Consider the following 26,884-nt stretch of genomic DNA (forward strand, 5'->3'; position numbering starts at 1 on the left):
ATTGCTACCTATTATTTTCAAAATAATTACTTTCCAATTAACTTTTACAATGAAATGACTAACGTAGTCTCGGTTTCCATCTACATCTTAGCTTCTTAACTGAACTTAGTAGAGAGACTTCCTCTTCACTCGCATACCTCTCTTCAGGCGTGTTCGACGTAAGTTAAAAGCTGCTTTTTTATTTTATTTTATTATATTTTCTTTATATTATTAACGATTTTATGTATAATTAGATTCTTTTAATATTTTCATATATACTCTTTAATTAATTTTTCACAATAACTTGTACTTTTAATAAAAAAATTAGTAATTTATTTTATATAAGTAGCCGATACACGTGGCTACTTATTGAAATATATATGTACTTTATAAAGTATATTTCGTATAATTAAACTTATATATATTGTGATCTTAGAATATTATCAAAGTAATTATGAGGGATGATTATAATATAATTTTTTTTATCCAAGTAATTTTTGTATATAACCAATAATATGAGGTTAGCTTCCTCTTTTTTTTAATTTTTTTTACATATGATTAAGATGAACACATGCACTTATAAATAATTTGCAAATATACAATAATACTTAATTTAAAAAATTATTTAATAGTTATAATTGTTATTGTAAATATATTATAATTATAATTTATATTACAGGTTGATCATAATTAAACAACGTTAATATGTCAGGAGGTCTAGAAGTGTTGGCCCTCAAAGAGGACGATGTAACCAAAATGTTGGCTGCATGCACTCATTTAGGTGCAGAAAATGTTAATTTTCAGATGGAACAGTACGTGTATAAGAAGAGAGTTGACGGTAAGGTACATTCATATGCGTAAATATATCTATACAACGTAATTGAATAAATTGAAAAATAAAATGATATCAATAGAATATATTAATTGATAGGTGCTGGCGTAAATGTTATCAATCTTCGTCATACATGGGAGAAATTATTATTGGCTGCACGCGCCGTGGTTGCCATTGAACATCCCAGTGAAGTTTCAGTTATTAGCTGCCGACCAGCTGGACAAAGAGCAGTTTTGAAATTCGCTGCACATACTGGTGCCACTCCTATTGCTGGACGTTTTACACCTGGTGCATTTACCAATCAGATCCAGGTACTAAACTTTGTGAAATTTACTTATAATTATTCAATATTAATCATTTGTTTTTATACATGATGATAACAATTATTACAGAATCAATACTTGTTGTTTTATTGGCTTAATCTTTTCTGATGTTACTACAAGATAACATAATAACGAGTGAAGATATTAACAAATATTACAGTAAATATATTTATTCATTTTAGGCTGCTTTCCGTGAACCACGTTTGCTCATTGTAACTGATCCGGCTACTGACCATCAACCTATTACTGAGGCCAGTTACGTAAATATTCCTGTTATTGCATTTTGCAATACCGATTCGCCTCTACGTTTTGTCGATATTGCTATCCCTTGTAATACCAAGAGTTTCCACAGCGTTGGTCTCATGTGGTGGCTTCTTGCTAGAGAAGTTCTACGACTAAGAGGTTCAATCCCACGTGAAACCAAATGGGATGTTGTTGTTGATTTATTCTTTTACAGAGATCCGGAAGAGGTTTGTATATTTATATATTGATTATTTTATTTAACTTTCTTTAAAGTTCACGTTTAATAGAATACACATCGTAACCTATTAATTTCAATCTTTCTGTAGGCTGAAAAAGAAGAACAAGCGGCCAAAGAAATTGCACCAGCTAAAGAATTCGTCGCTCCTGTTGAGCCAGCAGCTGCAGCTGAACCTGGTTGGGCTAATGAAGTCGATACTGATGCCGTTCCAACTGAAAGTTGGGCTGATGAAGTTGCAGCACCAGCTCCAACACCAATTCCAGCTGCTGCTGCTGCTGCACCAGCATTCCAAGCTGGCGGTGATTGGGCATCCCAGGTATATTTAATCTTTAGAAGATAATATTTACATGTAATTGTACTTATTTTCTGAGAAAAAGAATGCTATATATTTTATTCGTATAATTTTAGGCTCCAGAAGAATGGTCCACTACACCAACTGCTGCTGTTCAAAGTTGGGGAGGTGCAACCACTGAAAAATGGTAATTGCGTCCTCTTTGAACCAAACATGATTTTTAATTCACTTTGTACAAAATTTCAATAAAGTGATGAAAATATGTTTTTATTTTATTTCTTATCTTATTTAACAGAAATAATTAATATTTTCATATAATTGTTTTTACCATCGACACGTGACTATCGCTAATTGTTTCACATTGAAAATCTGATAAGAAATTGCACTTGAAAATTAAACATAATCGTGACGTACGTATTAACCAATTGATTAATTTAATATCACAACATATTCATTATAATGGGGAGCGTAAGTGATGTGTATTGTCTATTACAACTGATACTACCAGAAATTTATATTTACATACGTGTACGTATATATATAAATATTTAACCTCAAAAAATATTAATGATAAATATTCGTATGACAATATAAACGTAGTTCTTATATTCTCGTTTTTTTTTTTTCTATTTTTATATATTTATCTAAAAGGATATTGTTCTTCGTGAGCTCCCATGGTCTGGAAAATCAAACGAGGATGAAATTGATGATTTGGAATCCAAAGCACGTAGTAATAATTCTAAAAACATATCCCCAGATTTAATAGCTCTTCCTTGTATCTGTGCTCTACTATTTATTATCCTTATTATTTTTGGAAAAGTGTTTAAAAACGATACCAGTCATTATCCTTCGATTACGAATGTTTCCATGTAAGTTTACACGAATTGAATGAACAATGATTCAAAATTGTAAAATTAAAAAATGACATCTTTCGAATAATAGATCTAATTTAGACCTAAAGATCATCTGCCGATGGTATATGCAAACTCCAGGATAACAAATTCTTTGCATTCCTGTGGTGATACACTTTTTTCTCAAGAAATTCTCCAATCCAATATTCCTCTTAAATTACGACAATCGAAGGATTTAAATTTGCCGGGTTCTTCGACCACGAAAGTACGCTCTGAACATTCCCAGAAGTCTCAAGGTACGCAAACAAGCCCGCGAGTTTTAAATAAATCTTTCGAACCTCAAGAATGGATCGTACGACGTACTAGAAGTGGACAAATTTATGGAAAATATCCTGTATAGATATTAAAAAATTAATCTGTGATTTAGATTTTTTTATCGACACGATTATTTTTAGATCGTATATTTATGATGCAATTTTACTATTCATTTCATATAATGTTATTTGATATTTATTGAATCTTATCGATTAACAATTTTAATTTTTTCCTTTTCATTTGTGTGTGTGAATGATACGAAATTTATTTATACTAACAATTTATATTTATAATTTTTTAATTTCATATGTGCATTTATATATATATCGTTTTGATATAATCGTATACATTAATTAAGATCATAAATCTGTTTATAAATTTGTGTATATTTGTATATTAATTTTATTAATAAAATATTTTGTATTTTTTAAAATCTATACACAATTGTTTAATTAAAATATAATTATTTTTTTTATTCATATTAATTACACAGACACGATATTTTATATGTGTATGCGTTTGAATTGCGGTATTTGGTGGGAGAGAATGCAAAGAAAGAGATCTGCAGTCATAAAATATAGAGTTTAAGAACACGTCATAAAACAAGTGGTACAGTCGGTATTGTACACCACGTGGAGTAGACGTTGCATTTTATATTAAAAAGTTAAAACATTTCAATAGAACAATGGTGTTAGATTTAGATCTATTTCGGAAAGACAAAGGTTTTGATCCTGAAAAAATACGTGAAAATCAAAAGAAACGTTTCAAGGATGTAGCATTGGTAGATTTGGTTATTGAAAAAGACAAATATTGGAGACAGCTGCGTCACCGTGCTGACAATTTAAATAAAGTTAAAAATTTATGTAGCAAAGAAATAGGTGAAAAAATGAAAAAGAAAGAGCCGATCGGTGACAGTGACGAAGTACCTGATGAAATATCTAACAATTTAGATAATCTTGTATCTGACAATCTCAAACCATTAACTGTCAAACAGATTAAAAGTATTCGTGCTTTGATTGACACTGCTATTCAAGAAAATGTTGAGAATTTAAGTTTAACTGAATCGGAAAGAAATAGTGCACTTAGAGAAGTAGGCAATCATTTACATGAATCTGTACCGGTCAGTAATGACGAAGAAGAAAATAAGGTATATATATGTATATATATGTATAACTAGATTTTAATATTGAATTATGTCATATGTTTAATGAAGGTTTTTTAAAAATTATAGATTGAAAGAACTTATGGAGATTGTACGGAAAGAAAGAAATATTCTCATGTAGATTTAATACATATGATTGATGGAATGGATGGGGAACGTGGAACTTCAGTTTCTGGTGGAAGAGGATACTTTTTAAGTGGACCTGCTGTTTTTCTTCAACAAGCGCTTATAGATTTAGCGTTAAAAAAATTATTTGACAAAGATTATAAACCATTGTATACCCCATTTTTTATGCGCAAGGACGCGATGCAAGAAGTTGCCCAACTTTCTCAGTTTGACGAAGAATTATATAAGGTTTTATTTATTTTTATACTACAATTTGTATAAGATATTGTTTAATAGTTAAATATATTAATGAATAAACTTATTCTTTTTCAGGTCATTGGTAAAAGTAGCGAACGCAATGAAGATAAAGATACAGAAGAAAAATACTTGATAGCTACATCGGAACAACCCATTGCTGCCTTTCATAGAAACGAATGGATTTCAGAAAATGTTTTACCTGTTAAATTTGCTGGAATTTCTACTTGTTTTAGGCAAGAAGTTGGATCGCACGGTCGAGATACTAGAGGAATTTTTAGAGTTCATCAATTTGAAAAGGTAATTTTAATATTCTATGCATTACGTATATTAAATATATATTTATAAGAAAAATTAATTACATATTTATACGTAGGTAGAACAATTTTGTTTAACTTCACCTTACGATAATAAGTCGTGGGAAATGATGGAAGAGATGATAAATAACGCAGAAGAATTTTATAAAGAACTTGAAATACCCTATCGCATTGTGAATATTGTTTCTGGTGCTCTTAATCATGCAGCGTCTAAAAAACTTGATTTAGAAGCATGGTTTCCTGGTTCTGGAGCATTTCGTGAACTCGTATCCTGCAGTAATTGTTTAGATTATCAAGCTAGAAGACTTTTAGTTAGGTATATAATTTTTATTTTAATAAAGTTAATATTTTAAATATTTTTAAATGCAATTTATTCATATATAATCATATTTTTCAGATATGGTCAAACTAAGAAAATGAATACAGCAACCGATTATGTTCATATGTTAAACGCAACAATGTGTGCAGTTACTCGTGTAATATGCGCGATATTGGAAGTACATCAAACAGAAACTGGTATTAAGGTTCCAAAGGTTCTTGCCCATTATATGCCTTCCAAATACGAAGAAGAAATTCCTTTTGTTAAGCCTGCACCGATCGATGAGGCTGAAACTAAAAAACAAAAAAAGCAAAAAGAACATGCTGCATAATAAATTCAAATGGGGTTATAACAAATTTATGCAATTTTATTCATTGCATTTGATATATTTAATTAAAATATTATCATATAGGATAAGTAAATAATGTTTAATTTAAATTATGCACTTTTTAGTATATCCTTGTTTGTACTTTGTCGCTAAAATGCTTATTTGAGGAAAAAAATTTTTCCTATAACTATAAATAATGAAAGCTATGCGATAAACACGAAATCATACATTAAACTTGCTATTCTGCAATGTAAACAAGTTGTTTATTTCATTAGTGTTTTTAACTTTTATATTTTCCCCTAGAAAAATAAAATATTAAAAATTGTATCAGATGTGGAGTGAAATTAGCCGATATTCTGTTGTCACTATTTGCTTACCTAGTAATTTTTTTTGGTAATTTCTTCATATATACACGTAACGAATCATTATGATTAGATGTTTTATTTAATGATTCATTAGTAATACTTTAGGTTAATTAGAAATTTTAATTTCTAACTTTATCAAATTTTTTATTTAATGGACAGCAATGTTTACTTGAAGCTTTCAACTATTACCACTGATATCGCTTGTACACTTTACGTATGATCCCTCACGAGAGGTTATAATTCCTAACCTAAAATTAAGACTTCCATCTAATAGGATTATCATTTTACTGTGATTTATTATTCATACAACATGGTAAATATAATAATTATTTATTGTATATATAAATATGTATATATATATATATATATATATTTATTTATTTATTCATTTATTAACTTTAATTTAAATAATTATTTAATTTATTTATTTTAGGACGTTCAAAGACATTCTGTACATACACTTGTATTTCGATCATTAAAAAGAACACACGATATGTTTTTATTAAATCAAGGTACCTTACCACCTGTAGATCCAAATCTGTAAGTATTAATTGTTATTACATTTTTTTTGTATATATTCTTGACTTATTTGCATATTTTATTTATAGTCAATCTATGAAAAAATCAGTGAAAGCAAAGGATTGTTATGGTCCTGTAATGGAACGCGTTAAACACAATATGATGACAAAAGTACAAAACGAAAATGACAATCCAGATCCACCGCCTCCAGGAGGTATGAATTTTTTAATTACATCTAATATTTCATTATAATAATAATGTTTTAATAATATTATTTATTTCCATTTTTAGATGAATCCTTTGGTAGAAATGCTCCTTCCTCAGTTATAGCATACCATTCAACACCAAGCAGTATTGTAGCGACTACAACGTCCACATTAGGAAATAATACTACTAATACTGCGGTTGTTGTACCTATAAAGAAAGCTCCTTCTATGGCAAAACCGAAATGGCACGCGCCATGGAAATTGTACAGAGTAATTAGTGGTCATCTTGGCTGGGTACGATGTTGTGCTGTTGAACCTGGAAACCAATGGTTTGCTACTGGATCTGCGGATAGAGTAATAAAAGTATGAGAATATTTTTATTTTGTTTTCTTTGATATTATTTAAAAATGATAGTGTTTTAAAGATTAATATTTTTTAGATATGGGATCTTGCAACAGGTAAATTAAAAGTATCTTTAACTGGGCACATAAGCTGCGTTCGTGGACTTGCAGTTTCACAAAGGCATCCATATTTATTCTCTTGCGGTGAAGATCGTCAAGTTAAATGTTGGGACTTGGAATATAATAAGGTTCTATTATATTCTTATATTATATAAATATTTATTTTTAGAAATTGTTTATAAAATCTTGTATTATTTTGTAGGTTATTCGACATTATCATGGTCATCTGTCAGCTGTCTATTCAATGGCTTTACATCCTAGTATAGATGTATTAGTGACAGCAGGTAGAGATTCCACAGGTAGAGTTTGGGATATGCGTACTAAAGCTAATGTTCATACTCTGGTTGGTCATACTAATACTGTTGCCAGTGTTATTTGTCAAACTGCAGAACCTCAAGTAAGTTAATAAATATACAAATAAATATGCTATTATAAACAATGCATTAAAATTATATTTGTAATTTTAGGTAATTACAGGGAGTCAAGACTGTACTATACGTTTATGGGACTTAGCAGCAGGCAAATCGAGAGCTACTTTAACGAATCATAAAAAGAGTGTGAGAGCAGTTACATTCCATCCATCATTGTTTGTATTATTTTTTCAAAATGTTTTATAATTACTAACAAAATTATAACTCTATAAAAACATTCGTATATTCGTAGGTATATGTTTGCATCTGCATCGCCAGATAATATTAAACAATGGAAATGTCCAGAAGGAAAATTTATCCAAAATCTGTCAGGACACAATGCCATAGTTCATTGTTTAGCCGTTAATGAAGACGGAGTATTAGTTTCTGGTGCAGACAACGGTACTATGCATCTTTGGGATTGGAGAACAGGGTAAATTTACTTTTCAATGTGTACTTAAATTTATAATTAAAGATGTTACTTTATTTATTAATTTAATTTACAATTTGGTTGCATATATTATTTTAATTTGTAGATATAATTTCCAACGATTACAAACACTAGTTCAACCTGGTTCAATGGATAGCGAAGCTGGCGTATTTAGTATTACATTTGACATATCCGGTACTCGTATGATTACTACAGAGGCGGACAAAACAATAAAAGTTTACAAAGAAGACAATGATGCGGTATATATTTTTTTGCAAATATAATAATACAGTGCTATTACAAAAATGCAAAAAAGGCTTTATATTTATATAAACTATTTGATGTTATTTTTAGACTGAAGAATCTCATCCTGTCAATTGGAGACCTGACATAATAAAACGAAGAAAATATTAAATAACAACTCTATAATAATTTAAGATAATATTAACTGTATGGTTACTTTTAATTAAACATTTGTATTTAATTTAAAAAAAAAAAGAAAGAATAAGATGCAATTACTTATTTTATATATTAAAGTTCTTCATCCATATCAAAGTCTTCTTCTGGAAAATCTCCAACTTTAACATGAGTTGGCTTTACAAATCCACCGTATTTAGGCAAACACTCAAAATATTTCTTTCCATTTACACTATAAATAAAATATTGTTTAACATATTAATATTCTCTTTTTATATAGATTATCCTGATTTTACTTACGTTCCATCATTTTTACCAAGCGGTTCATCATATTTTACACCAACCCACCAACCTTCTTTAAATTCTGTTTTACCAACGTACATAATAGTACCTCTTCGTTTAGGTTGATTTGGTACACTAACTTCGCATCTATCACCTATTTTGCATAATTCAGCTGCAGCTTTTTCCGCTTTTTCTTCCCGTAATTTTTCTTCCTCTCTTCTTTTCATATCCTCTTCGTTGTATTTTCCCAACTTATTTTTTGCTAAAAATGCCTTAACAGTATCTACAATATACAAATTATAATTCTTTCATAAAATAATGTTCTGCAGAAAATATCGACCGAAAATGTCATTCGTATTATTTAATTTTGCTTTCTTAAACTCATACAAATTTCTACCTGATCTTTTAGCATACTCCTCTTCAGATATTTCAAATTTTTCAACTTTACTCAGATCATCTTCGGTACGTGAAAAATTATCTATAACCTACAATTTTATTAAAACGCTTGTATGATTTGATTATTAAAACTTAAATAAATGTAACGTTGTTTGTTTCTTTTGCAAATATATTATACATGTATTCTCATGCCATCATCAATTGGATATGATCCTAAGAGTCGTTGTCCATCAGCTAATTTACAAATTAAACTATCATTTTTATCGTATACTTCTATAGTCATTGTTGTTGGATTTCCTCCAGTAAGTAATTCTAATTTTCCCTAAAATTGAAGACAAATAAAGGATTGTCATTTTTATATTAAATATAAAAATAAGAAAAAAAATAACTTTCATTTAAATACATGTACCTTAAATTCATCGATTGTAATACCCTTTTGAAATCTTCTTTCGATGCAAGAATTTTGAGTACCTGAATTTGTAATACTCAAATTAATAAAATCGGACGTAATAATCTTATATTCACTCATTTTGATTTCAAATAAAATAAATTATTATGAAACTTAGTTGCCGGCAATCTTTGACGTTTCTTCTACAATTTGGAGGTTATGTATCAGTAGTGTAACTATCAAAGCGACAATACACACATATATATATGTATATATTGATATGTGTATATATGTATATGTATTTATTAATATTATATGATTCACTACTTTCTTTTCACGTCTATATATGATATGAATGTATGCCTACATGTATATATATATGTAATTAATAAAAAATAATAATTACAATGATATAAAAAAACTAACAATAAAACATTTAAAGGGAATGATTTAAAACAAAAAAATAGACCATGTTTTGAATAAAAAATAAATTTTGCATATACATATAATTGATCCCATACAATTTCTAATAAATGAAATATTGAATTTGAATGAAATTTTTAGCGATACAGCTACTTATGGATTACAATATAACATAGTACTGAAATACTTGTAAAAGGAATTGTTCTTTTTCTTTTAATTTTTTATAAATAAGTCCTTTTTGATTTGTTCATGGTTTATTAAATAACTAATTCTGTTATTTATTATATAAGTAATACTACTACTTATGTATATGGTTAATTAACGAGAGAAAAAAAATAATTTCTACGAAACACTCTTAAGCTTCTGACTTATGTATGCATCGGAGTTATACTTCATTTTTTATATTTGTTTCTTCATAGCTGTTATCATATATATTTTATCATAATAGAGAATAAATGTGATAGAAAACGAGAGAGGACTTTAAGTAATATTAAATAACTACATACTATCACATTTTATCAATAGTTCTTTTAACTTTAAATTTATAATTAATGTACATGTGTTAAAATAATAGAAAAACATTTATTATTATGATAATGATGAATTTTTTTTGTATATTCAAATCAAAAATTATTGTGCTTCTTTTTACTCCATAACAATTACAATTTTTTTTTTCTTTTTTTCTTTTTTTCTTTTTGCTTTTTACAGAAGTTTGTTTTTCAAAATTTCATAAGCCATTTTATTTCTAAAATACGGCATATCCTCTTGAGTAAATGTTATTTTTCTATTTGCACATATATATTCTGCAAACATACAAGAAAATACACCACAATCACTTCCATTCATTTGTTGTGGAATGTTCTTAGCGGATATTAATTTCCAATCACTTGTATCAAATGATTTTTTCTTTTTATCCATACTTTCTTCTTCGAGATACTGTCGTAATGCTGACAAACACTTAGGATTACTGCTACCCATACTATCGTAATAACATATAGACTTATCTCTAAAATCAATTATTGACATACACCAGTGGATACCTAAATGTATAGGAACAACTATAATGTCTTGGGCAAATATGTCGATTTTTCTTGTCCATCGCTTTAGAGATGAATGTCCACCAGAAAGTAATTTTGGATAAAAGAATGTATTCATTGCATGAATTTTAGGAAATTTGTCGTTTGTAGCTCTATCAATTAATAAATTCATGTAAAAATTAATGACTTCGTCATTTAACCAATTTAAATCTGCTAAAGTATTAATATCTTTTCTTGTTATCCTCAATCCATGAGCTTCTATTAAAACTTCGTCAGGTGGTTTAGGTACAAAAGCATTTTTAACTTCTTTCAACATTTCATCCGTAAGAGTAGGTAATGGTGGTTCTTCTGGTTCCTCCGTTTCATCTAATACCACTTCGCATAATCTCATAGAACGTGCTAATCTTTCTTCCAAAGCTGTTTCTAGCGCTAATTGATTTTGTTTTGATAAGGCGCACGTCATCTTTTTGAGCTCTCTAGCTTCTTTATTACGTTGTTCAATACGTTCATTATAGCGTTGTTCTACTTGCGGAACAAAATCTTCCCTCGTTACAAATTTAGCTGCCAGTTTATCACGTAACGAATTGGTTGCTATAGTTTCAATATAATTATTTTGTATAGGCTTTGCAACTGTACGTTTAATAACTTTGATAATTTCTATCTCCTTGGGAGTTGATTGAAGAGAATCTTCTGCATTATTTGTTTTCATTATAGGAACTATTCTCTCGTTTTCTTTCGTTGCTGTATTTGTTGATGACAATCTTGAACAGCAAGCGGGTGATGAAGTATTGGACTTAACTTGTGGTTTATATGAGCTTGATTTAATAATCTTGTCTATTTCAATAACTTTATCACATTTTTGTTTAGGTTGACATTCGTCCGACATTCTTTGCACTGCATTCAATTTCCTATGTGGAAGAAAATTTTGCAGCAATTCCCCATACTGATTTTTTTGCTTTAATTGATTAGTATTCATAAGTGTAGAACATTTGTCCATGTTCATTTTACCTACTTTGTTTTCTTTACTTGCAAAATATAACATGTTTACTTTATTGCAATTAGATGTAGAAAAAGGAGATTTAGAAATGGAAGTAGAAGGTAAATTCTCATAAGATGAGTAACATTTCTTACTATGAGTACCATTTAGTCTACTGGATGAATTTTTTGAATATTTCGTTTCCGTCAGAAATTCAACATCATCATTTTCACTATCATCACTTTCAAAAAAATCCTTTATGTTGAGAATTTTATTATGACCACAGCATTGCTTCTTAGGTAATATATACTCCTTTTCACAGTTGTAAGAATCACTGGCTTTACGCTTCCTTGATCCTTCATCTGCCCATCCGAATAGCTTTTTTAGAAACTCAAACATTATCATGATTATAGAGAAAAAGCCAATGTGACATATAGAAAATTTGGGTAAGTTCATTCGCTATGTCCATTAAGTATGCTCTATTGAATTTCTGTTTTTAAATCTCGTAGTTATATCTGAAGAGAAAATTAACACAAATATTTGTACATTAATAAAATAGCTTTTTATCTATTAGACAAAAGTAAATGTAAACGAATCTTCATACGAATACTGTAAGTTTTATAATAATTATAAGAAAGAAAATATAACTAAAGATATCAATTATAATACTTACATAGTATTTATATTATACTTGTACGGCGCATATATAGTTTAAGACATTGTTTATGTTAAATTTGGATATCTCCATAATTAAGTATCCTTTTAATGAGGCTTGCAATGAAAACCTGAATAATCGTATTTAACAATAACCTTTTATTTTGAAAAACACGAGGAAGACAAAAAAATTACACAATTCGTATCTAAACATGTAATTTCACACGTACAATATTTTGAACATAAACTGTAATTCCACAGTTAAGTCATCGATTATATCAAGCGATTCAAAAGATTGACAATTCTTAAGGTATCGAAATAATATGGAACTTTTGCGCGCCACCTCGATAAATTAAATAATTCTTATTAATCTTTTTTCTTTACGTAAAAATTATGGAAAGATGAATAACTACAAAATTACGTTCTTTTTTTTTCAAGGAAAACGTTAAAATAGTAAAATTTAGTTCTAGTTTATTCCACTAGATAATAGTTCGACTGCCACTGTTATCCCATCTTCTATTACTCCAATGTATATGCCATAATAATTAATAATATTAACCAATGGTGGCAGCACTGTTCACTACCGTTGATTCGAATATTGAATGGTTATACGCATTATATATAATACTACTTTGTTGTTTGAGTCATACTGCTCTGACAGTTTATCAAATATAGTTTTATCTCTATATGTATACATGTAGTATATTTAAAGTTATTGACATAACTAACGCCTTTGTTTAACAATTATAATCCAAATGAAATTTAACGAAAAAGAACTCGCTGAATTAAGTAATGGCACCGCCGATTTAGAAGGCCGCCTAAATCATAAGCGGGCACACAAGTCAGGTTAATTTAATTTAATATAAATTTATTATATACTATAATTAGTATTAAATTTGTTAAGAAATTAATTAGACATTTTTTTTATATATATTTGCTTTAATATTATCATGTTATGCTTTATTTTATAATAAAATTATGTTAAAAGTGTGTGTGTGTGTGTGCTGTGTGCATAGAAATTAAATTAAATATTACCTTGATAATAAAAATGTATTATTTTTATAACGTCCTTGATGCTCTTACGTAATCATTCGATACACTAATAAATCATCATTCTCTTTCAGGATCCAAAGAAAGATGGTTCAAATTAAAGTACAATTTATTATTTTATTTTAATATCAATGAAATAGGCCAAATTGATAACCGTCAAGCAGCTGGAGTTATTGTTTTGGAAAATTACAGTATTAATCATGACATGTTTGAAGGAGCATTTGCATTTAGTATATCTTTTCGTGATGAGCACGAAAAGAGACATATCTTAAGTGGTCGCTCTGAAGATCAGGTTGAACAATGGGTTTCTGCACTTAAACGAGCCAGTTATGAATATTGGAGATCTCAATTAATTTTACTTCAAGAAACGCTGTGTAAAAAAACAGGGAAAGATCCTTTATTAATGCACCTTAGAAATCAAGGTATCATTAGGGATGAAGCTTGGGAACCTGCATCCAGTTTTAGATCACATGTACAATCTTTTACAACATCAGTTGTGTATACGCTAGCTAGACTAAATCCAGTACAAAAAGAAGTTAATTTAATTGAATTTTAATTGAGAATTCAAATAATTATCTTTAAGGATGAACTTGAATAAGTAAAATGACTGATAAAAATATTCTATACTCAGTCTCAGATAGTTAATTATATATTTTAAAATCATATATAGAATATTATATTAATTTATTATTTATTATCTATATAAATCATTCGTAAGTTTATAAAATTGAACTGATCTTTTTAGTTAGTTGAAATAAATTAGAAAAAATATTTAATTACAAATATTTTTTCTTCTTTGTAAGATTTGTACAACGAAATACAAAGAAAGGATACAAAAACAAAAACTATAACAAAGATTTATAACTGCCTAACGTTACTTTAAATATTACAAATTTTTAATTATAACCATTGAAAAGAGATCTAAAAAGCTTAAAATATTTTTGGGGATTATATTAAAAATTATTATACATCTATATGATATAATCTCTGATCATTTTTATACGTACTGCATAATATCTGGATAATTTATGATATATAAAAATTAAAAAAAAATACAATCATGAAAGATCGATTTTATATGTAAATAAAAGCAATTATTCTTCTATGTCTGTTTATACATTACTCTAGAAAGTAGTATAATTTAGATGAAACAATGTGAACATAATTTTGTAAATAAATATTAAAAAGAAAAAAAGGATTACGAGTTATCAATCAACTGTGCAAAAAAACCTACTCTTTAACACAATAAAATATTTCAAATATTAAATCTCTAATATAGTATAAATAAATTACTTTTTTTTATGGTTTAAATTAATAAAAATAAAAATTTTAAAGATTTTTCTTTCTTTATTTTTAGAAATTGATAAACTTGTTGAGAAGTTTAAAAATATTTTGAAAGAATTAGAATTATCGTCTCAAAGTGTATTGAGTTTTTTTTTGTCTGGCGAGCGCACGCGTGTTTGTATACATAGTATATGTAGATGTACGAACGAGTGGTTCACAACACATATATATTGTATATAAAGTGTAGGAAGCCAAATGCACCACGAAAATTTCGCCCCCGCTCAATACGACGACGCTTGCGCCCTTATCTCGTAGAGTTCAGTGATCGTTGTGATGCTACGGAAACGGAGGGCTGCTGTTTCAGGGTAAGATACCATTTTTATTATCATTCCGTGTATTTACTATTTTTTTTTCTTAGACATTTGAAACATTAATAAAAATGAATTTTCAATCTTAATTAATTCATTTGTTATTATATTGTAATGTCAATAATTCTCAGAAATATCTAATTAAAAAGCTTGAACTTTTATTCGAAGTTACGAAAGTGTTAAAAACGAATTACGTACATAAAACATTTCTTGATTTAATACATACCCATTTGTAATGTTATGTATGAATTTATTAATGTTTGACATAAACAATTAGCAGAAATAATAGAATATTTATGCATAATATTAAAATTTATTTTTACTTTTAGTTTGCCTATATTTATATGTAGGTAAATATAGTTTGACGATATGATAATTTGTGTTAATTGTGTTGTATGCTAATGATATATGCATAATGAGAAATTAGAATCTTTTTGGTTTGTTTTTTTAATAATAATAGATGAGAAATTCTGAAATAGGAGGGATCATCATGAAGAATTCTAGTTGTTCGTCTTGTCCTCTTGGTCCACCTCCAGACATACTTCATATACCGCCACCACCGTTTCCAGAATTTCTTCAACAAAGTTCGGACTTTTATCCAAATTTAGGCGCTTTGCCTTTCCCGCCAAACCTCAATGATAGTCCTTGCAAACACTTATGCGATCGGCGTTTCGAAGGGGTGCAATATATCGAAATGCCACAGCAAGGTAAATAACAGAGATTGGATATTAATTTTTTTTTCTTAGCAAATAACTTCACTAAATTTTCTTTTTATAATAAGCGTAAATATTCGATTTATTAGTTTTATTAATTTTGTAGGCACCGTTTTTGACGACACATGGTTGTTAGTGCTGATATCATCTTGCATCGGTGTAATTTTAATTGGCGCATTATTGGCAACGTTATTTTTAAAATGTAAATTGTAAGTATTAATTAATTAAAAATATTTATTATATATAGCGTATCCGACGCAAATCCTTAATCATCTCGAATGGTATGAGAGATTGTAATTATTTCAAAAATTTAGATCGATCGCATCGATCGAAAAAATGATCAATGTCATAAAGTTTTTATATTTTTATTTGGTAGAAACAGAAGCGGTAAAAATGGCGTAATATCAATGCCAAATGCAACAACCGGTATGCAAACGAAAAATGGAAGAATTCAAAACGAAGCTGTTTTGTATCCTTGCGCTGCTGATACCATGCAAGATAGTCGTGTTATGTGGGCAACCCTAACACCACGGGGTACCACTAGACATTATTTAGAAGAACACACTTACGAAACTATCGGCGGTGGACAATTTCACAAGCGCGCTTGTTCGACAACACCAACCGAACATGTAAAACTGAAGGCAATTTAACAATTTTACGTTTGTATACGATGCTGCTTTCGAATACAATAGAGAACAACAAGAAAAAAAAAGAAATAAATAGCATAGCACCTTGCGAGGATCTATGGTGGAATAAAAATCGCAGTTTAATAATTACATACAGATAATTTTTTTTATACGCGTAATATTCATAAATAGAACAAAAAAGAAAGAAAGAAAGAAAATTTCGAAATAATTTTTACATAAATTAAATGATGATCCACTGTGATATTTATTCTTGGATTATTTTCTAGATCGAACCTTTTATATATAAATCTACAAATACAGTGGCGGTCAAATAATATGACGCTACGAAATTATTTGCTACTCATCAAACAAAAAAGAAATGCATGAAAGACAGATTAGCATTCGATTTAGTATAATTGCTAATTATTTTGTCACTTCTTTTATTTTTTAGTTTATTAAAATAAAATTATTATATAGTAATAGTTCCTTTTTTTTTTATATAAACATACCTCGAAGTACCTGTCCTATATTTTTATAATTGGAATTATAATCTTTGACCGCCATTGTCTATATAAGATTAAATTAGAAGCATGACTTGTAGACACATGGTAGGTAATTAATTAAAATTAATTAAAGAAAGTAGAGAATAACAGGGTAGATGTTCTAATTGAAAAAAGCTATGTTAATACAAATTGATCGATCTGTAAATATATTTGATTAATAAATGTTAAAATCTATATTTTAGACGTATGCCGATCCTCCGGTTACAACTCCGGTATGTGTCCGTCCAAAGGACGATAAAGCTTTTGATAATACTGCTTTTGTGGATTATGAGGAGCCCTTATCAGTTAAAACGGAATATTATCAATTAAACGATGTTTTGGAGCCTAATGATTCAGGTAATTAAATAAATATTAAAAATAGTTACCGAACTCGTTAATACAATACAAAAATTTTGTTTCTAATTAAAATTAATTATAAAAATAAAATACAAATATAATATAAAAAATAAAAATAATATACAATTTTCTATATTTTATACAATAATAATAATAATAATATTATTATTATTATATTTATAGTATGAAAATAATATTATATATACAGGGTACCTAAGGCTTTTTCAGGTAAAAGGTGTTAGTGTAAAGCCTTTGACACCCTCTATATAATAAATATTTGTTATTTAAAAAAAATATATAATAGAAATTAATTGTATATATTATTATTATGTTATTAATAGAAATAATTGATTTAAATGTAGGTATTCTTACGATACAAAGGGGTACATTGCGTCCTCATGTTAGTTCTCCAACGAGAATAGAACATCCGAATTTACCGCCATTGAATCTTCTTCCTCACAAACGTAGTTCGAAAAAAGGTTCTATCGGACAACATAATTCAGATACATTATTAAGAAGCAGCATCACATCTTCCACTTATATACCTACAATATAATATATTAATTACACCCCTTTATTCCTTCCTCGAAAATTCAATATAATCATCTAAACGCACCTTTTATATCCGCAGTTATCAAGCCCAATCTAGTTACTCTAAATACACCATATCTGTGTAAGTGTAATAAACAAATGTCCCTAACAATTATATCATTAATTAATTATTATTATTATTATTATTATTATTATTTATATTATATTTCTTATATCATCTATTTATTATAGATATATGTAGAAGAACTATTCGATGTGAGAACTATTAAAAAATATGTTTAAATTAACCAATCAGATTGTCTTCTCTCTATTACATTTTAAGAACATATTTAAGTAATTTTTATTATTGTATTTATTTGTATCATATTATTAGCCCAATTATCATTTAATTTATAATAATATTATTAAAGGTAATGTAAAAATTAAAAATAAATAAAATGTTTTATTTTGTAGGCATAATTTAATGACATTCGTTTGTAGGTTAGCTGCAACTGTCAATGCACTTTCATTGGACTTTGCGCAAGCGTGTAAATGATTCTTGTTATAGAATATATTTACGTAAATGATCATATTTAGGATAGTTCGGCATTGCAATTTATTTGTTAAAAGTTAGAATTTAATGTAGTTTATTATAAATGTTGTTTTATCGAACAATCCTTTTTTAAATAAAAATATTTAATCAGTATCCTTTTTTACTCTTACAAAGGTATTTATTATTTTAATTCAAGTTGAAAGAAGCATTACGTCTACATTAATTATTTACGTTTTTGGTTGTAAATTATTGTCAAAAGTAAATGTTATTTTTTTTTATAGAATCATGGAAATCAATCCGTTAAGTGTAATACTTGTCAAAAGTGACAGCAAAGGTGACAGACTTTTATTTCGATATCCACATATGATGAGTCACGTACGTGATTCTAAACAATGCACAAAACGTAAAAATCCATATTCATTGACAACTAGCGAAGATTTATTGCAGGTGAATTTAGTAACTATTACGTTAAATTATGTGATGATTTGTTGTTGTAATTAATTTCTTATTAGATCTTCATTAGCAGTCTCTGCCATTTCCAACTTCTAACATTAACAATGGAAATCTTACCGGATTAAAGGATGAAGTACTTTCAACGTTATTTGCAGTAAAACCGGAATTATGCGAACAGAAATTTGAATTGAAAGTAAATGATGTTCGCTTTGTTGGACATCCTACTCTTATACCACAACGTGGTTTTAAAGAAGTCAATTCTTCTATGCTCTTTAATGTTGTCTTTGCTTTACAAGCACAAGCAAGTCATTCTGTAGTAAAATGTTATTACGATTTAAGCAGAAGGTTTGTTGTGACCAATATTTAATAGTCATAATATTTGAGATTAATTGTATACTTCTGTTTAAGATTGGGTATCGCATTGAGACACGAAGAAAAAAGATGTGGCTTTTTAACAGATGAAATTAAGATTATGGTATCGACTCATGATGAAATTACTGCTAGGTTAAACATATATTTAATCATTTGTCGCCTAATAGTAAATTTAGATTGTTAATATAAATATACATATATTTTTAGATCTGAGGGTGAAAGCGACAGTGATGAATCTCCTTATGAATTAATACTACAAAAAAGTTTACTAGCTCGTAATTTAAAAACAGTCTTCAGTAGTCTTAGTACTTGCGGTATAATTAATATTATGATCAATAAATGGATACAAGTGCGCTTTTGTCTTCCACAGAAGGTACACCAATCGTATAAGAAAGGTTTCTTTATTAATCCTGAGATTATTGATAGGTTAGTACAATATAATTTTACATAAATGTATTTGCATAGTTTCTAAGAAAATAATAATAATAATATTAATAATTATTTACAGATGTTTAAACAGTTTAAGACCATACCATGGACTACTTTTGTTAATTGAACCTTCAGATTTATTAGATTCATTGCCAATAGATTCTTCTCCAGCATTAAGACGTCTAATTCAAATGTATAATCCATTAAAGAGTATACAAACATTAGCTGCTGATTCAGATTTAACACTAACACAAGTATTTCAACTAACCGGACATTTAGTTTATTGGGCTAAAGCTAGAATAATTTATCCACTTTGCGAGAGTAACGTTTATGTTGTATCACCGGATGCTGTTTTATCTAATCAATTATTGGAAGCATTTTCAGAACAATTTCCAGGACTTTGTCTACTACAAGTATGCACAGAACGATATATTAATAATTTTAAAAAATTTCATAATATTTTATATTGCATATTTTGTTTAGGTCATTAGCGATTTTTCCTTACCAACGTCAATCAGTCAAAAATTAAATCCTTTAAGTCAACCACAGCAACAAACTCAATTAGTAAAAGTCATCATATGGTTACTTAAAAATCATTTGCTTTTGCAACTACATACATATGTTCAATATATGCCAACGGTGCATGGTCTTGTATTACCGGTTAGTATAATAACTTATTTTTACATTGCATGTGCATAAACATAAATATAGATTACTTGTTTTTTTTTAAGGACTCGAAGGAACAAACAACTTTTGATGTAAATAATATTGACGAAGCTGAAAGTTCTTGGGATTTTGATGAAACTAGTAAAGGAATAATTACCGATATAAAAGAAGAATTGTCGCATACTTTACATAAAAAAGATATATTTTTTAATTATCCGTCGGAAAGTTATGATATTCCATCGGACGACAGAAAGTTACTTGATAAATTGTGTCGCCTCGGTTATTTTAATGGTGGACATCATTTGGAAGAAATAATGTATTTAGAAAACATTCGAAGATCTCAATTGTTGCAAATATTAGATAAATTTCGTGATATATTAATAACGCGCGAATGTGAGGATCCTGCGATAGATATGTTTCATACTGAATTAGGATCTTAAGGATATTGTTTTGTATGATAATATAATAATAATGAAAATAAATAGTATTTAAAATATTCTTCTACTGTTCTTGCATATCTGTGAAAATATTTTTTATAATAATGAAATTTTTCATTTGAATATAAATATGTATACACGTTAAATAAGTACAATGCAAATGAAAACGGAAATCTAATGAACTTATTATTGAGAGGCTTTGTTTATGTATATTTTATACGTATACATATATATATTTTTAACTCTTGCATAAAAAGTTCTTGTGATATATTTTCTTCTAAAGTACTTATTTACAAAATTATTAATTTTTGTACAGACAAAATGATAATATGACAATAGTGAGATTTATTTTATATATTTATTTATACAATAACCATTATAATAAATTATATATATAATATATATATATATTTATATTATAGATGTGGTAGTGATAATATATTGCTAAAGTTTGACACAATTTTGGCAGATAGGTTGGTTAGGACAGGATATTGCCTTTATGAAATTCGCACATTCATCAAATGCGACTAATGCGCATTCATTAATTTTACTAATTTTTTTGATTGGAATCACCACCGAGCCTCTATTTAATTTTGGACTTTGCTTTCTTGCAGTCGTACTTAAACGTCATACATATTAACAAATGACATAAGATGTTATCTTAATTAACTACAAGTATTCATTACTATATAATAATTATAGTTAAAAACGAGCCCTAGTTGCAAAAACCATTTCTTTTTATTGCACGATTTGTTTCAATTTATCGAGCTATCATAATCATATCAAAGTATAATCTTTATAATGATTTTGATTTAAAGCTTCTTTATGTATAAGTATTATTTTTTAAAGTAAATATACATACATGTATATATATATATATATATATATATATATATATATATATAACACGTCTTCCGCAATAATTATTTAAGCATCTTTTGTTATTTTTCAATATGTATGACTTATTTTAGAGTCTAGCATTACATTACTTCTTTATAATCTTAATTAGAAGAACATTTGTCTCTGAAACATTTAATTATCTAATATAATAATCGTAAAGCATATATGTATGTATATATATATATATAATTATTTATATGTATATATATACATATATACGTAGTACGTAAAATTTGTATATTAGGAGCATTAGTTCTATACATGTACATTGATTTCATTGGCTGGTTGAAATATCTAAACAAATTTTAGATTAGTAGATACACTCTTTTAATGTTCTTATATTAAATTTTATCATGACATCTGCTTGGTGTTAGTAATTTTATACATATACTATATATATATATATATATATATATATATATGTATATGTATATGTATATGTATATATTATTACACTTAAGAGATTACTAACTTACTATTACTAAAAAGTGTCTCCTAATCATGATATGGGCCACATATGAGAACGTAGGCAGATATTATGAAATATTGATAATGCTAAAAACTGTTTATATATGCATTTTACAATTGACATAAAAGGAGAAATTTGATTTTATAAATTATAAAGGATTTTGAAATCTTTTTCTGTTTTTAGTAATTTGAGTCATCGAACTACTATCGGGGTCAGATATAAGAAATTTGATTCTTAAATCTATGCAATACCAAAGAGAAATAGGGATGGATAGAGAGAAATAGATAGATAGATAGAGAGGAAGTGAAAGAGAAAGAGAGAGAGAGAGAGAGAGAGAATATAGAAACAAAAGAAGAAGAAACAAAAAAAATTATAAAATAAAATAAAATGAAAAAGAAAGAAAATCAACTTCGATCATTACAATAATTACTAAAGCAGATGTACGGTCGACAGTTGAAAAAATACGTTTTATCACGACACTTATGATACTTGTTTAATCGCATTTAAATAATTTTGCGAATTAAACAAATGTTCATTGAAATGCGTGTAAGTTTATACACTTTTTACATGAATAATTTGTACAATTTTTTTTTCATACATTTATCTAATTTCTGCATCATTTACATATGACTCCGACAATAGAACCACCCTCATCCTTCAAAATAAAGAATTTTCAAATAAATTCTTGTGTGTAATAAATAATTCATTAATTAATTAATAACAATCAAAATATCTTTTATACAATGTATACGTAGATATTTAGATTAATGAATAACAATAATAGTGTGTTCTTTAATGTACATGCAAATCACGCTGCAGAAAAAAAAATAAAAAAATATTGGGCTCGACCAGAAAAATAAGAATTACGTAGGACTACATTATAGATATTATTAAGCACCTTAACCTGAGAGAAAAAAATATTATATGTATGATAATAACTAGAAATCGCTGTTGTTCTCTCATGGTTGAAATATGTATGCATAAATCACTATAATTCGTATTTTTCGTTCACGTTTGCGTATCATCATCTATCGTTTGCTTTTTCTGAATTTTACTTTTAATTTCAGACCATTAACGACTTCTACTTAAGCCAATAATATAGACATCATACCATATCAATATCCATTGATATTACGATTTAAATATCTGCTGTTAAAAATGTGTTGTTTTGGAAAATATATATATATATATTTTTACTTTAAAAACAAAAGTCACTTTTTTTTATAATTATTTTTTATCTTCTTTATCTTTTTTTATTATTGACACTTGTAAATAGTAATATGAAAGAATAATTTTTTTTATCTATAAAATAGATATAGAGAGAGAATAAATGTACAATGGACATAAGTAGTATGCGATATATCAATATTGTAAATGTGTGCGAAAAAAGAGACAAAGAAAATATCACCAATATTGTAAATATCTATTTTAACTCTACGTTATATTATATTACGATTTCTTTGACGAAACTGTGTATTTTTTTTTTTACTTAGCTTTTATAAAATGTAGAAGTACAGGGATGAAGTGTATTTAAAATTTTATCCTTGTTATACTTACTTTATAGCAATTATCATGTGTGTGTTTATGTATGTCCCTAGACATTTCTCCCTTTATGTCTTAGAGCAAATCTAAACGTTTCATGTATGTCTAATATATTCGAATGATAATGCACAAAAATTTGTTAACAAATAAACAGTACAAAAAAATAAACATAATCACAGCTGAGTTGGCAGGCAGGTGGGCAGACACAGGCATACATTTGAACAGGCTCATTAGATGTAAATGACATTACATCTGTTTTTACATGATTTTCTTACATGATCACCACTTTTCCAAGTCTGCTAATCTCATTTCATTGACAAATTAAGCCTTAAACGTAGTCATTAGTTCCAGGACTCGTTAATGGTTCCTGAGCCTATATTTCAACAACAAAGATTATTATTAAAACATTTAAATGTACTATACCTTTTACCGCGTATATACATATATATCTTTACATGCATAATCGGATTTAACATCATATAATCTTAATAATAATAAATGAATAAATAAATAAATATACATGTATATCTACCTCCTCACCAACTGTAGCAGCGGGAAGGGGAAATCTGTTCTTTTCAAGACTAAACTGATCTTCGGTAGTTTTTCTATATACAGGGTTGTCGAAGTTCATACTTGTAACATTACGATGAAGATAATGCCTATAGCACAATACTGCCACTAATGCAAGTAGTAATAGGCCTAATGATACCACGCCTATGACAACACCAGCAACTAGACCAGGGTCTGTTGATTCATTTGTAGAATTATTTTTTCCACTATCCATCGAGGTTATTGAATCTAGGAGTAATATATTCGCAAAATTAAAATATTTATGTGATATGCAGTACACATTAACAAAACATTATTTTAATTACAAACAAAAATGAAAAGATATAATTTATATCATTAATAATACGAGAATGTGATATATATATATATATATCTAACAATGATAATACAAATTAAAAAGCTATTGATGAGCATGCTAGATATACTTACGAACAGTCGTTGAAATGTTCAGCGGTTCAAGCCTTTTAAATAGTTTAGCATTTTCTTGTGTTGTTGGTGCTACAGTAGTAGTTACTGCAATATTCCATATTCATGCAACAGTAATGCAAATAAATATAATAAAACAGATATAAATGAAATAAATAAGAAGACTTGTTTTAAGAAACTTAATAAAATTTTAAATTTATTTCGGTCTTAGATTTTTTTTTTGAAATACTATAGTAAATATATCATTCATAAAATAACATACATAACAATAAATAGCGATAATACGATTTCTAATAATCTTGCATTATTTGAATTATATGTTTTTACTATCTTAATAATCATGCAATTTCATTTATCAAAGTATTGATTCATGCTACTTCATTTAAAACATTCAATACAGTCTAACGATTATGGATTAAATGTTTATATCACTTACCATTTTCTACACACATCAATCCATCAGGTAATAGCCTCAGTCCATCCGGACATGCACAACTTAGAAGAGGTGATCTAGAATTAATTTTAGGCGCAGGCAAACACAAATGACTGCAATGACCATTGACAGACTGACACTGATTCATTCCATCAGGTTGTCTATATGGATGATACACATGTACCACCATTGGTTGCTGAGGCGATCTTACTGACGTAACAGCCTCTACATCTTTACCAGTAAATTTGTTAACTTTAAATATTGTTTCTTTATCCCAATCTGTCCAATAAACATAATCTTCAAAAGTTGTAATACTGAACGGATGTCTTAATATCTCAGGGGCAAATAAAACTGTTCTTCTTCCTGAACCGTCATAATTACAAGATGCTATAAAGTTAAGTTTAGCATCTACCCAATATATTCTTTTACCAATTAGATCCAAAGTCAATCCATTTGGCCATTTTATATCATGTCCAACAATAACCTAGTAAAATTTTATTATATTATGATTATATCAGTAACTTGTTGTATAGATTTAATTATATAAAAAACAGAGTACTATTTAAATAGAAATACTTACTGAACGGTGAGAACCATCCATACCAGCTCTTTCTATACGAGCTTCGTCACTCCAATCAGTCCAAAACATCCAACCGTCTAAGGGATTTAAGGCAATAGCTCGCGGTTCTTGTATATGATCTTTGATGAGAGTTTTTCTCATGTTTCCTTCGAAATTAGCCAATTCTATAGTATCTTTTCCAGAATCAGTCCAATATATATGACTATATATCCAATCTACTGCTAATCCATCTGACGTGGTTAAATCATCTTCTATTACAATTGTACGGTCATTTCCTTCATCTATCGGTGCTCTAAAAATCATTTTGAAATTTAACAAATATTCTGATGATATGATAAAAAGTGAAAAAAGAAATATTCATAAACTTACTTATAAATTTTTTTTTCTGTAATATCGCTCCAGAATATCATTCCCGTTCGAAAAACAAAGTCCAAAGCTGTTGCCATTTTTGTATTATTGACAATCGCCGTCATTTCTTGACGATCCAAAGCTACTTTTCTAATATCATGTCTTCTAGTAAAAAGAAGACTCGCATGTCCTTCTGCTGCCTTACAACGAGTTAAATTTTTAGGATCTTTCAAATAACCAGGAGCACAATTACATTTAAATGTTCCTTTTTCATTTTGACAAAATTGTGAACAACTTCCTGGCTCTAAGCATTCATCGATATCTATAATGTCAACATTTTTATTTATTATTATCTTTCTAAATACGTATTCATCAATTTACTTATTTTTCTTACCATCGCAGGTTCGATTGTCGATCAATTTGTATCCTGGTTTACAATCGCAACGATAGCCAATGGGAAGATCAATACATATTTGTGAACATCCACCATTATCTTTGGCACATTCATCTACACCGCAATGTTCGGTACTTTCATCTTCCCAGTTAATACAATCCATTTTCTTATCGCATACATTTTTAAGAGGAATACACGAAGCTTCACTGCATTGAAATTGTGTTTTTGGATCGCATTCAGCAGCTTTTACTAAACAATTCTTTTCATCACTTCCATCTAAACATTCAGCTTTGCCATTGCAGTACAAGTGACCTAAAC

General features: G+C 28.0%; 10 protein-coding genes and 2 long non-coding RNA genes across 25 annotated transcripts in view; 7 read left to right on the plus strand and 5 right to left on the minus strand.

Moving 5' to 3' along the window:
- The first annotated feature begins 14 nt into the window (after positions 1–14).
- sta (stubarista 40S ribosomal protein SA) lies at positions 15–2,177 on the plus strand. The gene is made up of 6 exons (XM_015335339.2): positions 15–158; positions 659–817; positions 911–1,122; positions 1,317–1,604; positions 1,704–1,931; positions 2,024–2,177. Exons 2-6 carry the CDS (start codon positions 685–687, stop codon positions 2,096–2,098), a joined length of 936 nt encoding a protein of 311 aa, XP_015190825.1. The 5' UTR covers positions 15–158; positions 659–684; the 3' UTR covers positions 2,099–2,177.
- Positions 2,154–2,872, minus strand: LOC107074169 (uncharacterized). Its single transcript, XR_001476850.2, has 2 exons — positions 2,744–2,872; positions 2,154–2,646 (listed from the first exon to the last, which is right to left on the minus strand). It is a non-coding gene; the product is annotated as an uncharacterized LOC107074169 (long non-coding RNA).
- On the plus strand, positions 2,296–3,497 carry LOC107074168 (uncharacterized). The gene is made up of 3 exons (XM_015335341.2): positions 2,296–2,435; positions 2,559–2,776; positions 2,861–3,497. The coding sequence occupies exons 1-3, from the start codon at positions 2,367–2,369 to the stop codon at positions 3,156–3,158; spliced, it is 585 nt and encodes a 194-aa protein (XP_015190827.2). The 5' UTR covers positions 2,296–2,366; the 3' UTR covers positions 3,159–3,497.
- A 133-nt stretch (positions 3,498–3,630) lies between these two features.
- On the plus strand, positions 3,631–5,817 carry SerRS (Seryl-tRNA synthetase). Its single transcript, XM_015335446.2, has 5 exons — positions 3,631–4,220; positions 4,305–4,589; positions 4,674–4,895; positions 4,972–5,228; positions 5,310–5,817. Exons 1-5 carry the CDS (start codon positions 3,759–3,761, stop codon positions 5,560–5,562), a joined length of 1,479 nt encoding a protein of 492 aa, XP_015190932.2. The 5' UTR covers positions 3,631–3,758; the 3' UTR covers positions 5,563–5,817.
- On the minus strand, positions 5,670–6,068 carry LOC149030929 (uncharacterized). The gene is made up of 2 exons (XR_016178232.1): positions 5,937–6,068; positions 5,670–5,858 (listed from the first exon to the last, which is right to left on the minus strand). It is a non-coding gene; the product is annotated as an uncharacterized LOC149030929 (long non-coding RNA).
- On the plus strand, positions 5,994–8,448 carry Tango4 (transport and golgi organization 4). Its single transcript, XM_015335448.2, has 10 exons — positions 5,994–6,237; positions 6,358–6,464; positions 6,533–6,657; positions 6,735–7,012; positions 7,089–7,238; positions 7,313–7,507; positions 7,578–7,696; positions 7,774–7,953; positions 8,057–8,210; positions 8,305–8,448. The coding sequence occupies exons 1-10, from the start codon at positions 6,235–6,237 to the stop codon at positions 8,362–8,364; spliced, it is 1,371 nt and encodes a 456-aa protein (XP_015190934.1). The 5' UTR covers positions 5,994–6,234; the 3' UTR covers positions 8,365–8,448.
- Positions 8,199–9,680, minus strand: TBCB (tubulin-binding cofactor B). Its single transcript, XM_015335449.2, has 6 exons — positions 9,455–9,680; positions 9,224–9,367; positions 9,047–9,134; positions 8,668–8,932; positions 8,470–8,599; positions 8,199–8,335 (listed from the first exon to the last, which is right to left on the minus strand). The coding sequence occupies exons 1-5, from the start codon at positions 9,572–9,574 to the stop codon at positions 8,482–8,484; spliced, it is 735 nt and encodes a 244-aa protein (XP_015190935.1). The 5' UTR covers positions 9,575–9,680; the 3' UTR covers positions 8,199–8,335; positions 8,470–8,481.
- A 411-nt stretch (positions 9,681–10,091) lies between these two features.
- LOC107074102 (sentrin-specific protease 1) lies at positions 10,092–12,959 on the minus strand. Its single transcript, XM_015335173.2, has 2 exons — positions 12,543–12,959; positions 10,092–12,384 (listed from the first exon to the last, which is right to left on the minus strand). Exon 2 carries the CDS (start codon positions 12,323–12,325, stop codon positions 10,559–10,561), a length of 1,767 nt encoding a protein of 588 aa, XP_015190659.1. The 5' UTR covers positions 12,326–12,384; positions 12,543–12,959; the 3' UTR covers positions 10,092–10,558.
- A 153-nt stretch (positions 12,960–13,112) lies between these two features.
- LOC107074106 (pleckstrin homology domain-containing family J member 1) lies at positions 13,113–14,769 on the plus strand. Its single transcript, XM_015335184.2, has 2 exons — positions 13,113–13,369; positions 13,648–14,769. Exons 1-2 carry the CDS (start codon positions 13,279–13,281, stop codon positions 14,127–14,129), a joined length of 573 nt encoding a protein of 190 aa, XP_015190670.1. The 5' UTR covers positions 13,113–13,278; the 3' UTR covers positions 14,130–14,769.
- Positions 14,770–15,067: 298 nt separating this feature from the next.
- On the plus strand, positions 15,068–18,302 carry LOC107074104 (uncharacterized). 4 transcript variants are annotated; one of them, XM_015335177.2, is made up of 6 exons: positions 15,068–15,222; positions 15,686–15,932; positions 16,045–16,147; positions 16,315–16,579; positions 17,310–17,463; positions 17,826–18,302. In XM_015335177.2, exons 2-6 carry the CDS (start codon positions 15,686–15,688, stop codon positions 18,017–18,019), a joined length of 963 nt encoding a protein of 320 aa, XP_015190663.2. In that variant the 5' UTR covers positions 15,068–15,222; the 3' UTR covers positions 18,020–18,302. The 4 variants fall into 4 exon arrangements, with proteins under 4 accessions (XP_015190663.2, XP_015190664.2, XP_015190668.1 ...); XM_015335178.2 differs by having other exon boundaries at positions 16,315–16,567; XM_015335182.2 differs by having other exon boundaries at positions 15,094–15,222; positions 15,705–15,932.
- Nprl3 (GATOR complex protein Nprl3) lies at positions 18,292–20,965 on the plus strand. Of its 2 annotated transcripts, XM_015335175.2 has the most exons (9): positions 18,292–18,425; positions 18,496–18,721; positions 18,829–18,994; positions 19,071–19,345; positions 19,409–19,504; positions 19,580–19,798; positions 19,881–20,214; positions 20,285–20,461; positions 20,533–20,965. In XM_015335175.2, the coding sequence occupies exons 3-9, from the start codon at positions 18,833–18,835 to the stop codon at positions 20,905–20,907; spliced, it is 1,638 nt and encodes a 545-aa protein (XP_015190661.1). In that variant the 5' UTR covers positions 18,292–18,425; positions 18,496–18,721; positions 18,829–18,832; the 3' UTR covers positions 20,908–20,965. The 2 variants fall into 2 exon arrangements, with proteins under 2 accessions (XP_015190661.1, XP_015190662.1); XM_015335176.2 differs by lacking the exon at positions 18,292–18,425 and having other exon boundaries at positions 18,437–18,721; positions 19,074–19,345.
- A 264-nt stretch (positions 20,966–21,229) lies between these two features.
- LOC107074100 (low-density lipoprotein receptor) overlaps positions 21,230–26,884 on the minus strand; it is a 30,683-nt gene continuing 25,028 nt past the window's right edge. For 8 of the 10 annotated variants that reach the window (XM_089177399.1, XM_089177398.1, XM_089177400.1 and 5 more), the window contains 7 exons: positions 26,567–26,878; positions 26,194–26,494; positions 25,825–26,116; positions 25,248–25,728; positions 24,815–24,898; positions 24,348–24,613; positions 21,230–24,188 (listed from right to left, as the gene is read on the minus strand). In XM_089177399.1, the coding sequence (XP_089033525.1) occupies positions 24,144–24,188; positions 24,348–24,613; positions 24,815–24,898; positions 25,248–25,728; positions 25,825–26,116; positions 26,194–26,494; positions 26,567–26,878 (1,781 nt within the window). In that variant the 3' untranslated portion in view covers positions 21,230–24,143. The remainder of the gene's footprint in view (positions 24,189–24,347; positions 24,614–24,814; positions 24,899–25,247; positions 25,729–25,824; positions 26,117–26,193; positions 26,495–26,566; positions 26,879–26,884) is intronic. The other 2 variants (XM_089177402.1, XM_015335166.2) reach the window with 1 other exon arrangement.

Source organism: Polistes dominula, unplaced genomic scaffold (assembly GCF_049000335.1).
Source record: "Polistes dominula isolate Pdom_NZ unplaced genomic scaffold, Pdom_raw_medaka contig_20, whole genome shotgun sequence".
Classification (NCBI taxonomy): Eukaryota; Metazoa; Arthropoda; class Insecta; order Hymenoptera; family Vespidae; genus Polistes; species Polistes dominula.

Excerpts from the sequence above, each read along its gene's own strand:
- sta (XM_015335339.2), top strand. The coding sequence starts at position 685 with ATGTCAGGAGGTCTAGAAGTGTTGGCCCTCAAAGAGGACGATGTAACC. Across the intron at positions 818-910 it reads GTATAAGAAGAGAGTTGACG|GTGCTGGCGTAAATGTTATC; the intron begins GTAAGGTACATT and ends ATTAATTGATAG. Across the intron at positions 1,605-1,703 it reads TTTACAGAGATCCGGAAGAG|GCTGAAAAAGAAGAACAAGC; the intron begins GTTTGTATATTT and ends ATCTTTCTGTAG.
- TBCB (XM_015335449.2), bottom strand. The coding sequence starts at position 9,574 with ATGAGTGAATATAAGATTATTACGTCCGATTTTATTAATTTGAGTATT. Across the intron at positions 9,135-9,223 it reads ATGATGGCATGAGAATACAT|GTTATAGATAATTTTTCACG; the intron begins GTATAATATATT and ends ATAAAATTGTAG. Across the intron at positions 8,600-8,667 it reads CTTGGTAAAAATGATGGAAC|TGTAAATGGAAAGAAATATT; the intron begins GTAAGTAAAATC and ends TTTTATTTATAG.
- LOC107074102 (XM_015335173.2), bottom strand. The coding sequence starts at position 12,325 with ATGAACTTACCCAAATTTTCTATATGTCACATTGGCTTTTTCTCTATA.
- Tango4 (XM_015335448.2), top strand. Across the intron at positions 6,658-6,734 it reads AGATCCACCGCCTCCAGGAG|ATGAATCCTTTGGTAGAAAT; the intron begins GTATGAATTTTT and ends TTCCATTTTTAG. Across the intron at positions 7,954-8,056 it reads CTTTGGGATTGGAGAACAGG|ATATAATTTCCAACGATTAC; the intron begins GTAAATTTACTT and ends TTTAATTTGTAG.
- SerRS (XM_015335446.2), top strand. The coding sequence starts at position 3,759 with ATGGTGTTAGATTTAGATCTATTTCGGAAAGACAAAGGTTTTGATCCT. Across the intron at positions 4,221-4,304 it reads ATGACGAAGAAGAAAATAAG|ATTGAAAGAACTTATGGAGA; the intron begins GTATATATATGT and ends TAAAAATTATAG. Across the intron at positions 4,590-4,673 it reads TTGACGAAGAATTATATAAG|GTCATTGGTAAAAGTAGCGA; the intron begins GTTTTATTTATT and ends ATTCTTTTTCAG.
- LOC107074106 (XM_015335184.2), top strand. The coding sequence starts at position 13,279 with ATGAAATTTAACGAAAAAGAACTCGCTGAATTAAGTAATGGCACCGCC. Across the intron at positions 13,370-13,647 it reads TAAGCGGGCACACAAGTCAG|GATCCAAAGAAAGATGGTTC; the intron begins GTTAATTTAATT and ends ATTCTCTTTCAG.
- LOC107074168 (XM_015335341.2), top strand. The coding sequence starts at position 2,367 with ATGGGGAGCGTAAGTGATGTGTATTGTCTATTACAACTGATACTACCA. Across the intron at positions 2,436-2,558 it reads AAATTTATATTTACATACGT|GATATTGTTCTTCGTGAGCT; the intron begins GTACGTATATAT and ends TTTATCTAAAAG. Across the intron at positions 2,777-2,860 it reads TCGATTACGAATGTTTCCAT|ACCTAAAGATCATCTGCCGA; the intron begins GTAAGTTTACAC and ends GATCTAATTTAG.
- LOC107074104 (XM_015335177.2), top strand. The coding sequence starts at position 15,686 with ATGAGAAATTCTGAAATAGGAGGGATCATCATGAAGAATTCTAGTTGT. Across the intron at positions 16,148-16,314 it reads TTATTTTTAAAATGTAAATT|AAACAGAAGCGGTAAAAATG; the intron begins GTAAGTATTAAT and ends TTTATTTGGTAG. Across the intron at positions 17,464-17,825 it reads TTTGGAGCCTAATGATTCAG|GTATTCTTACGATACAAAGG; the intron begins GTAATTAAATAA and ends ATTTAAATGTAG.
- Nprl3 (XM_015335175.2), top strand. The coding sequence starts at position 18,833 with ATGGAAATCAATCCGTTAAGTGTAATACTTGTCAAAAGTGACAGCAAA. Across the intron at positions 19,346-19,408 it reads TATTACGATTTAAGCAGAAG|ATTGGGTATCGCATTGAGAC; the intron begins GTTTGTTGTGAC and ends CTTCTGTTTAAG. Across the intron at positions 20,215-20,284 it reads CAGGACTTTGTCTACTACAA|GTCATTAGCGATTTTTCCTT; the intron begins GTATGCACAGAA and ends TATTTTGTTTAG.